Below are 14,412 nucleotides of genomic sequence, written 5' to 3'. Positions count from 1 at the left end.
TATGGCTTCACTATTGCTCGGTCAAGTAGGATATCAGTGCCCAAAGTTACAGATTTTGTAAATCACAAATTTTTTGGGAGATCAAGGCGAAGATTGATTATCATTGGGTCAAATAAATTTTGAAGTGTTCTTTCGATTACTAAGTATATAGATAATGCAACGATTTCATTCAGTCGCTCATATCTTTTTATAATAAGAGACAGTTTTGTAGCACTCTGTCTGCCGGGACACCATGTATGATATAATAGGTTCGTTCACATGCATTCAATATTTGCAGTATATATAATAACACCTCTCGGGTCTCAGGTTCGAATCCCGATGGAATCCCATTTTCTTTGCTCATTTTTCCACTAAAATGTATACAGTTTTCCTTCTGGTCAGTTTATTCTGTCTTTATTTGTTACATACTCAAAAAGCTGCATCACTTCGGTGATCCCTCGCATTTATCCCAAAGTTGAATTATCCTTCGAGTTTATGCCAGGTTTAAGCGTATACCTATACGCTTATATAATAGATGTATACTGCTATACCTTCTGACCATCCGAGCATTGGGAATTAAGGGGGTTTTTTTGTTTGTTTTTTGACGAACACTGAACTAGGGCATTCTATAGATCAGTCGTTAGAGCACCGGGCTAGCAATCCCGAGGTCTCGGGTTCGAATCCCGATGGAATTCCATTGTCTTTGCTAATTTTTCCACTGATGATTTATATTCTTTCTGGTCAGTTTATTCTGTCTTTATTCGTTACATACTCAAAAAGCTGCATCGCTTCGGTGATCCCTCGCACTTATCCCAAAGTTGAATTATCCTTCCCGTTTATGCCAGGTTTAAAGGGATAGTACAGTATTGGTAGAGATGAGAATTGGGCTTTGAACTTTTTGCGAGATACCAAGAAAACACTTATGATGTCGTACAGAGCATACCATTTTAAGAGGAATTCAAAGTTTATTTGATGAAAATCGGGTTTGGAATGACTGAAACATCCAAAAACAAAGTAAAACAAAGCGATCGTAATAAAGTGTGGGTCCCACACTTTATTAGAATCGCTCTTTTTTGATATCTCAGCCATTTCAAAACCAATTTTCATCAAATAAATATTGAATTCCTCATAGAATTACATGCTCTTTCATATTTCATAAGAGGTTTCTCATTATCTCACCAAAAAATGTTAGAAATCTGAAATTAGGTCTCAACCAAACTGTGTGATCCCTTTAAGCGTGTGTGTCACACACAAACACACTGCTATACCTTCTGACCATCCGAGCATTGGGAATTAAGTTTTTTTTTTTCTCTCTCTTTTTTTGAACACTGAACTAGGGCTTTCTATAGCTCAGTCGGTAGAGCACCGGGCTAGCAATCCCGATGGAATTTATTTGTCTTTGCTAATTTTTCCACTTATGATTTATATTCTTTCTGGTCAGTTTATTCTGACTTTATTTGTTACATACTCAAAAAGCTGCATCGCTTCGGTGATCCCTCGCATTTATCCCAAAGTTAAATTATCCTTCGGGTTTATGCCAGGTTTGAATGTGCGCGTGTGTGTCATATGCACACACAAACACACTGATAGCTTCTGACCATCCGAGCATTGGGAATTAAGGGTTTCTGGGACGAGCCCTAAACTAGGGCTTTCTATAGCTCAGTCGGTTGAGCACCGGGCTTGCAATCCGGAGTTCTCGGGTTCGAATCCCGATGGAATCCCACTTTTCTTTGCTCATTTTTCCATTAAAAATATATATACAGTATTCTTTCTGGTCAGTTTATTCTGTCTTTATTTGTTACATACTCAAAAAGCTGCATCGCTTCGGTGATCCCTCGCATTTATCCCCATGTGGAATTATCTTTCGGGATTATGCCAGGTTTAAGTGTGCGCGTGTGTGTCACACACTAACACACTGCCACACTAACACACTGCTTAGCTTCTGACCATTCGAGCATTAAGAATTAAAGGCAAAATTTACCATTTGCAGACGAAACAAAAACCCAGCATTAGTGCTTCCAAATAGTTCTAAAGTGTGAGTTAGGGATTAAAAACAACCAATGTAAAAATTTGAATGAGTATAGTCGATGTTAAGTATTGTCAAAATGTGAACAATAGTTGTAATACAAATGTTTCCAGACTAAACTGTCTACAGTTATGGTTTATTGAGAAAAATAGTGATATCTCCTTATATTTTAGGCTTTGTTGCGAAATTTTTATATTGTAGGATGTTTTGCGATACAACTAACCTACACATATTTATGTGATATCTTGAAATCTTTTTAAATCACTGCTCCCAAAGGTAAACAAGACCTTTAAGGGTTTCTGGGAAGAACACTGTACTATAGGTCTCTCTATAGCTCAGTCGATAGAGGCCAGGCTAGCAATCCGGAGTTCTCGGGTTCGAATCCCGATGGAATCCCATTCTCCTTGCCCATTTTCCACTAAAAAAAGTATGATATATAAGAACAATAGCAAATCTACATGTAAGTTTGATGTCTCATTGAAAAAAAAAATATGTTACACCTCCACGCTTCGTAAGTGTATTAGATAGGTGGACTGAAATTAAATTGGTCTAAAATGTAACATAGGCCTATATCTGTATATGCCCATAAATGCATCATTATAGAGTTGAAAGAAATTGACTGTTCTACAACCCTAATGAGTCGTTTTCTTTGACATTATTGTTCTCATTGTTAAAGAATGAAAAAGTGAATGAAAAAATATGTATGTATTCATTGATAAGGTATAGGCCCAAGAGTGTGTAAAGGAAAATACATGTATCATATTAATTTCTAAATTCATTAAGTGTGCTGATATGTGAAAGAGGGTATATTATTATTAAGATAAACCATATATAACATATCATACAGTTAGCAAAAAAATGATGAAAATCTTGGTTGTTCATTTTTTGTCAACTCATCCCATCTCAAGCCAATCGATATCAATGTGGCCTTCAAGCAATGTACATACAACTCTCAATAAGCAAAACCTTATCAAGCGAAGCAAAAGTGTAACATCTATGTAAATAGAAGTAAAGTAAAAGCCACTGAGCATTTATGAATCTACGTTACAACTCCTGTTTTAACAGGTCAGCGTAAGAAATAGATTTTATATCAACGTATCCAACTTCAACTCGAAACACACAAGCAAGCAAAGGAATTCAATAAACATTTTTTAGTTTGTAAGTAAAGTAACTAATGTAGACAATAATATCCTTTCACGTTACAGTCATATTGCCAGTATGCCGATTTTTTTATTTATTTATTTATTTATTTTAAGTTTCAGTCGTGTTTCCTTTCTTTCTTCTGGTATTTTTGTCTGGAGAGTCTAATTCTGCCATGTCTACTCTTTGTTGTCTTTTCTCTCTATTCTTTTCTTCAGTGGGCCAGGAGTGGCTGAAAATACTGACGATATTTAACTTTCTAACGTGGCCAAGGACTGCATGTAACTTCTCTTAATACCTGAACAATAAATGAGTGCTAAGAAAGTACGTCTGCACATGCTGCAACCACTGTCAAAAAGTGTTCCGTATTTGATCGAGTGCCGGTCGAAGCGTAATCGAGTTTAGTCGAGTATCAATTAATAGCAGTCCTGTATCGGTCGTATAGCTGTCGAGTTATTCGTGAAACTGATGAATCCTGGATCGAGATGATCTGAAATCAATCGTGTAGCATTCGAGTATAACTCGAGATGATCGGGAACTGAGCTCGGGGGAAAATCCGTCCCACCACACTAGATTTCTATACGATCGATTCCCGATCAGCTCGATCTCTTCACGATCACTACCCGAGCTGTTGATGTTCGGGCTTCCTACTCGAATATTTTGGACATGTCCAAAATTATCGGGAAGGAAGCAGGAACGATGCCGATCAAGGTAGATCGGCCCCGAATACCAATGCCGAGCGAGCCCGACCAGGCCAAAAAAGCTTGATCGGGATTGATCGAGTTGATCTGATCGGCAGTGGGAACGTACCATTAACAATATTCAACACCGATCTTAAAAAGTTAAATTAGGCCTATTTGCTCTGTTTCGTCTGTTTGTTGCAATGTGCTGCTGATTGCTGCTGTTGTTGCTGTGGGTTTTTTTTTACACTGATTGAATCGACATCATTATTGATTAAATATCATATCATAATCCTTTGCAAATTTGTTCTGTCTGCCTGACTTTTTTTCTTTATGTCTCTCCTTAAAGGACAAGTTCACCTTCATAAACATAAGGATTGAGAGAATGTAGCAATATTAGTAGAACACATCAGTGAAAGTTTGAGGAAAATCAGACAATCCGTTCAAAAGTTATGAATTTTTGAAGTTTTTGTGCAGTAACCGCTGGATGAGAAGACTACTGCAGTGTATGAATAACTTAGATGTCACATGCGTACAACAATATAAGGAAAATATAAAGAGAATTTCACAAAATTCCATCTTTTGAAAAAAATACACATTCCCCTGACTCGTTACCGACAAATGTTATGGGTGATATTATTTCCCCTGCCTTTAGAAAGAGGCAAGTCAAGAGCTCCTTTATTATGCGAGAAAAGTTAAAATATGTTGAATTTTCTTTTACATTTTCTTTATACTGTTGTACGCATATGACTCACAAGCTGTAGTAGTCTCCTCATTCAGCGGTTCCAACATAAAAATTTAAAAAATTCATAACTTTTGCATCGATTGTCCAATTTTCGTCAAACTTTCACTGATGTGTTCTACTTTTATTGTTGCATTCTCTCAATCCTTATGTTTATGAAGGTGAACTTGTCCTTTAATTCTTATCTTATTCCTTTTCCTTTTCCTGTCAGTATACAAACCAAACCAAATCAAACAAACAGAAACAAAGATATATAATGCAGAGCAGTTACATAAATTCATAGGTGAAGTAGGGATAATCGATGCTTCCACTGTTCTATTCTAGAGTTGGGTGCCAAATTCAGTTTGCTAATGACTGTCTTGCATCTGCGCTGTATCCGCTTTTCTTTGTACATTCATACTTCAAACTTTTAGGGCACACAAATTTCATTCCTCCGTCCTATGATAAGTATGAATGATCATGTGTCAGTGCTACAAGGCCAGCAGCTTGGGAGTGGCCTGACATAGGAGTGCATTCCAGGCGTTAAAGGCATGATAATTATATTTACCAATTGCAGAGAAAACAAAAACTCAACTTCAGCGCTTCCAAATACATGTAGTCAAATGAATGTGAGTTAGGGACAGAAACCACCAATTGAAGGGGTCGGTGCCATATAGTGCTAACCCACACTTTTGTCAAAATTGAGTTACATGCATTTTCATAATCCTTATCCTTCACTCTAACCTCCGTGAAAATATCATATTTGAATTCAACCTAGAACATGGTAAAAAAATGCATGCATTCATGTTTTATTAATGCACAATGTATGGACTTTCCAAACATTCAACAGCGATTATCTCAAAATGATCATTGTGTGGGTTAGCACTATTGCACCGACCCCATCAATTTAAGAATGATATCCAGTATTGTTACATATAAAACTGAGGTGAACCATGGCTATAATAAAATGTTTCCTAGACTAAACCGTCTACACTATCGAGAAAGAGATAAGCCGAGATTCAAGCATTGTGCGAAATTTTTATATGGTAGGATGTTTTGTGATACAACTGACCTACACTTATACATCAAACAGAATGTGATAACTAGAACATTTTGAAATCACCGCTCCCAATTAGGAATAATACTTTCAATATGGGCGGCAAAGACTGACGTTGTTGCAATTAAGCCCTGCAAACTTGCACTAACAAAATGCAGGAACGGGGCAGTGTTTTCAAAGGTGTGGGGGCCCACTTCCGGGTATAGCTAACAAAGTGATGACACCTTATGTATTCCTTTGTATGGTGCACAAAAAGTGTGGGGGCCCGAGCCCCCACGGCCCCTACGGCTGCGCCGGCCCTGAAATGACAAAATCAGTTCCTGTAGTTGTTGGGTTTTTTTTTTTTTCAGTGCATACGCTCCAAAAGGCCACCATGATACTTATTGTTCATGCAGTATTCAGACCTATACGTGGGACTTTCCTTCAATGAAAACCCATAATATTATACATATTGTCATGTAAGTGGGAAGGCAAAGACAATGATAGTGAGTGAATAATAACTTTCATCAACAATAATAGTGAGCGTTGTATAATGATAATCCTGCCAATAATATTCTAAATACACTAGAGGCCAACGATATGGGAAACATTAATGTCCTCATAGTATTAATGTTCTTTAATATCTGTCTCTAAATTCAAGAGGCAAAACCTTGAACAAACAAACAAACAAATAAAAACTTTTCATAACTCTGCTCAAGAAAGGAAGTTTAAACCAGATATGATGGATAATTACAAAGATAGGCTTACGCAAGAAACATGCATCACCTTCTCTATTTCTTTTTGCCTTCATTCTCTAATATCACGATTAAATTTGAATTTCTCTTCACTGCAGTAGTGAAAAGTTATAGGTACCCTACATGTCATGGTTAAAATATATAAACTTCGACTACATTGTTTGGAAAGCACTGCAACCCCATAATATTTAAATTTGCAGCATACTATGTATAGGCCCTTATGAGTTCAGTATTCTTGCCAAAATATTTGATTTTCTGGCAAAATTCGAGGAAATTACATTTTTAATTTTCAGTGTAGGGTAGAAAAGTCGCTCAGTCACGGTATCCATTCCTATATAATATTCTATATTGTATCACGTCACAATAGTTATCAACGGACTGCTTGAAGCTGCAACTGTGTGTAGCTATATATGTTTTATGTGTGACAATATTTTGCTCCATGATGTCACTAATCTCTGACGTACACAACCGTGTTTCGCCGTATGAAAACTGTTCTAAAAGGTTGATTCGATATTCTAAGATGTCATAAATATGAAGAGTTTGTTCGCAAAAACCGATAAGTCCATTTTGAAGATTTTCAGTTACGGTCTCTGTCATAAAGTACAAAATGATACCTTTTGAATGATATATTGGTCACTACATATAAAGGTACATTTTTGAAGTTATGGTCAAAAGAATCAAAAATTTTCTTATTATTCTCTTTATTTTTCTTGACCTCTAATGGCGCAAATATCTCCATTTGGCAAATATGGACTTATCGGTTTTTGCGAACAAACTCTTCATATAATATCAATCAATCTATGGGGTTTATTGGTAAGACTTAAAAAGATCGTATCAAAATGCCACACGAAGGACATAGTATGGATAATCTTAATCTGAAGAAAAAGAGAAGAAAGACCCGGGGAATATTAAAGGGATTACATAGCTCTTTGTCGTTTTTGTCAGGGAATTCTATAGGTTTAATCGAACAAACGAAATAGAGTTAGACCCTGAAAGTAATGTTGAGATGAATACTTGTATACTCACTATAAATCATGATACAAGAATAACTAAGTCATTATCAGCTTTCTCACACCTAGATAATTTCAACATCACTCTTTTCTAGAAAACGTCACACTACACAGGGGCGGGGATCCAGGAATTCTGTAAAGGGGGGGGGGGGGGGCGCAACTAATATTTCTGGTGCCACTTCCGGGTTTCATATCATTTTTTTCTTTTTATTTCTTTTGTTTTTCACGAAAAATAAAGGGGGCGTGCGCCGGTTGCGCCCCCTCTGGATCTGCCACTGCACTATAATTGTAGCTCCGTTGAATTTGACAAAGGTTGGGGATTTCATCATCTGAAGCTCACAAGTTGAAACTGACTGGACGATAAGATATTTACGATGCGGATTGAATCTTTATCTGTCAACTCGGAAATGAATGAAGAGCGCCAGCTTTTGGTCCACTTTTGTGCCGCGGCGGCTGCTAGAAACCGCTGCGGTATCGCCAATCTTATCCCCATCAGCCGTCGCCACCGCAAGCAGAGCTGCGTAAAGGCAGGCCCCACCTCTTTCCGTGGATGTGGTTGAGTAATCACAGTCAAAGGATCGCTCGAGTTACCGCTTCTCCTGGGAAAAGAGTGCCGAAATTATAGAAAGTGAGGAAGGAATACCAAACGGCAGCGACGGAAGGAAGTATCGGGAGCGAAGAACGTGTCACCTCCTATACTCAACCAGACGACAGAATGGATGTACTTGAAGTAAGTTCGATCATGTTGTTTCTCAGACGAAAACAAAGCGCGAGATAGTTCACATGCTTTCGCTCAAGTGAGTTTCGCTAATTGAGGGGTTTACCCGGTTCCCCGCAGATCCCCTACAGAGCAGGCGGGGCGACAAGCTAGCGGGAAGGTGATAATAAGGCTGAGCGTGCCACATCAACCCTGCGTGAGAGGCGTGGAACTTTAGACTGGACTATAAACGCACCCTTGTTTCATTCTCGGATCTTTCCTCTTTATATCTTTTTACGGCTGACTTGGCACGCAAATTACACACATTTGTCATTTTAGTACACGAGGTTTGTGTGTTCATTTTGCTTCAGTGGCTTTATAACGCAGCTTTAGATGTCAGTGATAACTGATAATAGTATGGCTAATCTAACTAACTCAGTACTGGCCGATACAGTGATGATAGTTGATGAGTGAAGTATACCATCAAAAGGAGTTGGCACAAAGGTTGGAAACTATGATGACCTAATCATTGATAGGTATCAAAAGGTTGGCTTTACAAAGTGGAAACTCATGATGTGTTCCATAAGCCAAAAGATAAAACTTCCATTGTTATCTTGGTTCCTTGTTGAGAATACCTAGAGCTTGAGTGTTGATGGTAGCAAGAGATTGTGCTTCAGTATTGCTCAGCATGATGTGAATCTTATCATTGGTACCATGGCTAGTGTGCTTTTAATAGTTTTATTGTGTGTAACTAGTTTTATAGACCTATAGGGCCTACAGGTCCGGTTCCAAGGCATATTTCTGCTCCTGTGACAATTGCTCACATGAAATATCTGCACGTTATTTAAAACCAAACATAGATTCTCCCCTCAAACATACAACCTTAACCCTCATCCTTAATTGCATCAAAGTAAACCTGAAACCTGGGCTGTATGATCACAACCCTAACCCCAAGTCTTCAGAGAAAATGAGACTGTAGCAATTGTCGCAGGAGGAAATATCGTGTCATTGTTATTTACATCAGTGTTTGATAGTAATACTTAGCAATATACATGTACGATCTGCCTTTGTATAGCACACAGTATCATGCACAATTCAATCACTCGGTGTAGCAGTCGAGTCCCATCTTTATCTTGGAACACAATAGCATTGGTAATAGAGCAAAAACCGTGAACTTCCCCTCCTTTTAATCTCATTGTCTCCCTAAACTGCATGCCTGGCAGCTCAAACATCAAGGTAGACAGTTACATGCTGCACTTCAATTAATGACCGGTGTTGATTTCATTCAAAGGGTATTCCCAGCTACCACCGCATTATTTGAAGTTGAAATCCAGATTAGGAACAGGTGGCTCCATGGTACAGTTTACTCACAAACCTCAGTTGTTGATCCATGCAATTTAAAATAGACGGTTTTAAGTCTGTGACTGCTGACTCATTGCTTGCAGTCTCATTTCATTTTATACGGCTAGTCGTGGCATGGGATCACACTTTCAGTTATTGAAAATGGCTTCAGGTATCAAATGGACAACCTATTCACCTTGTGGCTTCTTTATCTTCTCACTGACCGTTTATTCATTGTAAGTTTACAAAGAGGCGTTTATCAGATGTAGCTGGTAGGCTGGTAAATTGAGGGGTAGTTCTAATGATCTCATTTTGTACGATAAAGAATTTTCATCTTTTACTAAGAAAACTGACTGTATATAAGGCAACCTCATTGAGCAATTTACAGAGCAGTTTTCTGTGCTGAAAGTATTAGCATTGCTTTATAATGATTAAAATCTGTGAAATTGTTTGCATTGAAAAATGTTGTTTTATAAGAAATGTAAACATACAATAAATGTGTAATGGATTTGAACCAATGTGAACATAGTGAACTTCTTCTTGCATTTAGAACTTAACTTTGTCATATAGGTAATAGAAGAGGGTGTTGTAACCATGCAAATTAAAACCATGGCATATCATGGAAAAGGGGGGGGGGGGAAGGTATATCGCCTGTAATCAATGATTATTGAGGTGATTATCAAGTGTCCTAATAGCCTGACCTGTAAGGAGATGGAACTGATCCATACTTTGGTGAAAAGCGTGAGGAGTAGGCCTACACTGGGAAAGTCCTCCCGTCCTCCAGACAAGACCTGCGACGGTGACGTCACAAACTCAGAGTCTCTTGTGGATGGTTTACAGGAAGTGTCTGATCAGTGAGCTTTAGACTCCTGAGGGGAGGAGGGTTGTCACGGCGATGTGGCTAGGGGGGCTTGATGACATGTCGCGAGTCATCTTCCATCACGCGTTGACTCTCAATATCACGGTTATGATAGCTGCGTCGACAAGCCCCAGCCTAGCTATGTGATCTCAATCTTGTGCTTGAATAGCTGCCTGTTTCATGAAGAGAAGACTTGTCACAAGTTGTCACACTGTAATATTATACTTGATTTTGCCCAAGGATATTTACATGATCAGTAAAGTTCTATCTCATATTTATGCCAATTATTCAATTAGAACATGCGTCAATTATTTAATTAGAACACGCTAGTTGCAGTGATTCTGTCTCCATTTCACACACATTACTGATTATTTACAAACTACCACTGATGAGTACACTAATACACCCCATGGTGGCATGCACTACTGAAAGAAGTCAGAAAAAGAAAAAGAGGAAGAAAAAGAAGAAGAAGAAGAAGATGATGATGATCATTCCATTTTTCACTGGTCACCCTAAAACAATCCATTGCCTTGTAGTAATTCCAGTGTGACTTCCACCATGGAGCTACTAACAGAGAGTAGCTCCATGCTTCCACTCTACCCTACAGTCTATCAATATGACCTGCCATAAATGTCCGGGTAAATCACTTTCCTCTACTGTAGAACCACTCCTAGAAGGACAGTGCTAGAGCCGAGGGCAATCAAAGTTTTCTGAATGGATATATGCCTGCATGTAAGGCACAAGACGTCTGTGAGGTGGTGTGGCGAATATCACATGACCTTGTGGCAGGCACAACTGGTCTTCTGTATGACTAAAGGCAGCCACTCACATTAATGTCATCAGTTGGGCAACTGTTGTTTCTAAGGTAGGGAACACACACACGCACATCCAAGAACTTCTGAGGTTCAAAGGGAACCTCACCTCACAAACTTCTTTCAGAATGTTCTCTTGTACTAGTGTATGTCATCATCCATTAATAAATTTGAAAAGCACTCGAGAACGCAGGCCAACACCAAGCAGCTCAATTCTACCCATAAAGTGATTTCCACCCTATGTACACACTGTAGATAATGTAGAATATCATCTGCAATAATTTAACTTCCATGACAATCAAAAGTAATCCTTATAATAGCATGTAAAATCACATTGATTTCAAATAGTTGTTAGTTTATTAGCTATTAAGAAATGGCCTTATTTCCCAATGATAAAGAATCCTTCTAAAAATCCCCCCCCCCAAAAAAAAAAATCTGATATTCCTGGATCTAGACAGTGATCTGGATCACTACCAAAATTTAGTCATCTCTTCCTTTGTGTCATTATCAACTTTTCCTTAAAATTTCATTCAAATCCATTCTCAACTTTTTGAACTATTTTGCAAACAAACAGACAGAGAAACAAACAAACTAACACTAGCAAAAACATATCCTCCTTGATAGAGGTGAAAAAAAAAGGGGGGGGGGGGGGGAGAAGAGGGTATCCTGTCTTTGTAAAATACTGGCCAGCACTCTTAATTTCTATTCATTTTTGTTTTATGGGGCTTTTTTGCCATCAAGGTTTCATAAGCATTGTCTTTGAGAAAAAATTGCTAGAGACTGCTCAATCAAGAATCACTTTCAAGCATGCTCTATTCACTAAAATTCTACACGAAAGCAGCCATTTTTCTTTTGTCTACTTTTAAGTTTAATAATGACAGCCACAGCACAGTACAATGATGCTATTAAAATATAGGGCTATTGATAATTTTTTTTTTTTTTGCATGGTTTGGATCTTAAACTATCATTTGAATGACATGTTTCTGAGTGGTATGGTTTATATTATAGGAAACAGGCTGAAGGTCTGTATTTATCAATAGAACTGTAGATTTAACACTAGAACAGCAGATAAATGCTGAATAACAATGAAGCTAGCATATACACGTATGCTTCAGGGACAAAAAAAAAAAAAAAAGAGAAAAAAGATAAAAAGATTCTGTGTAGCAAAGCGTGTGAAATGTGTGACAGAAACCATTTTACTGTAATCCAGTGCATAGCTATTGTTGAAAAGCTCGGGCCTGTACAAATGTGTCCTGGATTCGCAGTACGTTAGCTTGTAACATGTATGGAGTCTGTATATAAAAGGTGCATATAGCCCTGTGGCTGTGCTGAAACTTATCAAGATTGACAGAAACGAGTGTGTATATTTGAGTTTGCTTGCCCTTGACTATCATTAACACCCTTGGCAAATGTCATGCAGTACGTTCATACAGCTGTATCAGTGCTCTTTTGCTGAACAAGGTCGGATATAGTGAGGTACCTGACATAAGGGCTTTTTACACTTGTAAAATTTTGCTTAGCCCCGGACCAACGGTGGGGCTAAGGGGGGGGGGGGGGGGGGGCCTTAGCCCCACCGTTGGTACGGGACTATCCTTAGCCCACTTTCTGTTTACACTCGTTTTTGCCAAAGTGGGCTAGCCCCACCGATAGTACGGTACTATCTGGCCCTGCAAAATAGCAGGGGTTAGCACCGCAATTGCGGTGCTGCGGTGCCAAGCAAGTGAGTGTAAACAGAACGAAAAAATAATCCTGGGCTAAGCGACGGAGACGAAGTCCGACCCTCACTGACCAATCAGAAACGAGGTAATCAAGTGCTGCCGGTGCGTGCGTGTACGTGTACAGTACACAGCGTAATTATGAATATTCATGTGGTTTGGAAAGTCCGGGGCTAAGAAATACGAGTGTAAAAAGGTCAGTTTTCTCCTTAGCCCCGGACAAGAGATAGTACGGGACTAATTGGCGAGTGTAAAAAGCTGAAAAAATTGGTACGGGACTAACGATAGTCCTGGGTCAGAGAAAGTCCGGGGTTAAGAAACACAAGTGTAAAAAGCCCTTAAATGAGGTAGTTTTGCACGTCCCAGTTGCTTTGACATTCTGTTTTAATAAGGTCCACTTTTAGTTGTACAGAGTCATTTGCTGAAGAAGATTTTGGCTGAGGATGAGAAGTTAGGTATTTATAACAGATTTGAGTATCTTGATTTAGCGTGAAAAGACTGGTGATTTTGTGTAGGTTCTCTGTATTACACTACAAATGGAATTCTAAAGGAGACCATCTAACTTTGGTAGTGTGTATTTCTGTTGCAGGAATCCTTTTATTTTGTATTATGTCTTTAAAGTAATTTTTGCCGAATGCCCCTCCCCCATCCCAACATAACCCACTCTTCTCATGTACACCCCCCCCCCCCCACCACCACCACTTTCCCTTCTTGTATTGTAGTTTGTGTTGACTTTGAGTAGCAGACATGGTGTAAACCCTCTTGTACTTTCAGTCAGTTCACACGTGAATGGTCAACATAATTAGCTGGATTATACAAGAGTTTGCACAGGCCCTCCTTGTACTGGTATGTAAATGTCTTAGGATGCTGTCTACTGTTACACCCATTGAAAGCCGTCTTTGTTTGCACACCACTTTGAAAGGTGAACACACTCATCGAAAATCGTCCTGCTCCAGTATTTACCTGAGCAACTTGTAATGCTTCCAGAAAGAGCTATGGTTACCACTTGCCATTCCATGCCTCTTCACTGTTTTTCATTTCTCCATGACCGACCCAATTCGGGCTATTTTTGTCTGAGTGCCTCCTTTGATACAGACACTGTTAATTGCATCTAAAGAGTCTTGGCGGCTTACTGGTTCACTATTGTGTGGAGCATTGACCCATCATATGAAAAACAGAAAGATTTGCAAAAACCTGAGGAAAAAGAATATAGCCCACTTCTGCAAATGAAAGGATCAAGAAAATGCAACCCATTACCAAATCTATTGCCAGTGAAAACATACTAGAGATGCTATCATCAGGATCTGTTACATCTGAATGCAATAGTGGCGTGAAAGAGTGATCAGCTGCCATGGATACAGATCATTCTATGCCCTTTCTGTGAATAAACATCTCTACTTTTCTGCGGTCCAGGGTGCTACAAACCTTTTAACCTACTTGCTCAGGACAGCTTTATTCATATGTTGGGCAAGTAAAATAAAGTGGGTACATATTGCCTGTTAGATGTATTTGGATGCATATCTTAATACACAAACTTTTCTGGGTAGAAACATATTTAGAAAAAAGTTTTTGAACCATGCCTTTTGGTTTAAATTTTGCAATAAATGGTAGCAGTGATTGAGTATAAACAGGGTTTTGAAA

The 14,412-nt window shown here is 38.7% G+C and overlaps 1 protein-coding gene across 2 annotated transcripts in view; it reads left to right on the top strand.

The window, feature by feature from the left end:
• Positions 1-7,881: 7,881 nt before the first annotated feature.
• The window catches only part of LOC139730850 (neuronal-specific septin-3-like), a 94,012-nt gene continuing 87,481 nt past the window's right edge, over positions 7,882-14,412 (top strand). For both annotated transcript variants that reach the window (XM_071641723.1, XM_071641725.1), the window contains exon 1: positions 7,882-8,077. In XM_071641723.1, coding sequence (XP_071497824.1) covers positions 8,063-8,077 — 15 coding nt within the window. In that variant the 5' untranslated portion in view covers positions 7,882-8,062. The remainder of the gene's footprint in view (positions 8,078-14,412) is intronic.

This window comes from Diadema antillarum, unplaced genomic scaffold, assembly GCF_040938485.1.
Source record: "Diadema antillarum isolate AM-2024a unplaced genomic scaffold, OU_Dant_1.0 seq00000339_RagTag, whole genome shotgun sequence".
NCBI classification, from domain to species: domain Eukaryota; kingdom Metazoa; phylum Echinodermata; class Echinoidea; order Diadematoida; family Diadematidae; genus Diadema; species Diadema antillarum.
Note: the sequence above shows the minus strand (reverse complement) of the source record. Positions and strands in the feature narration are given on the sequence as shown.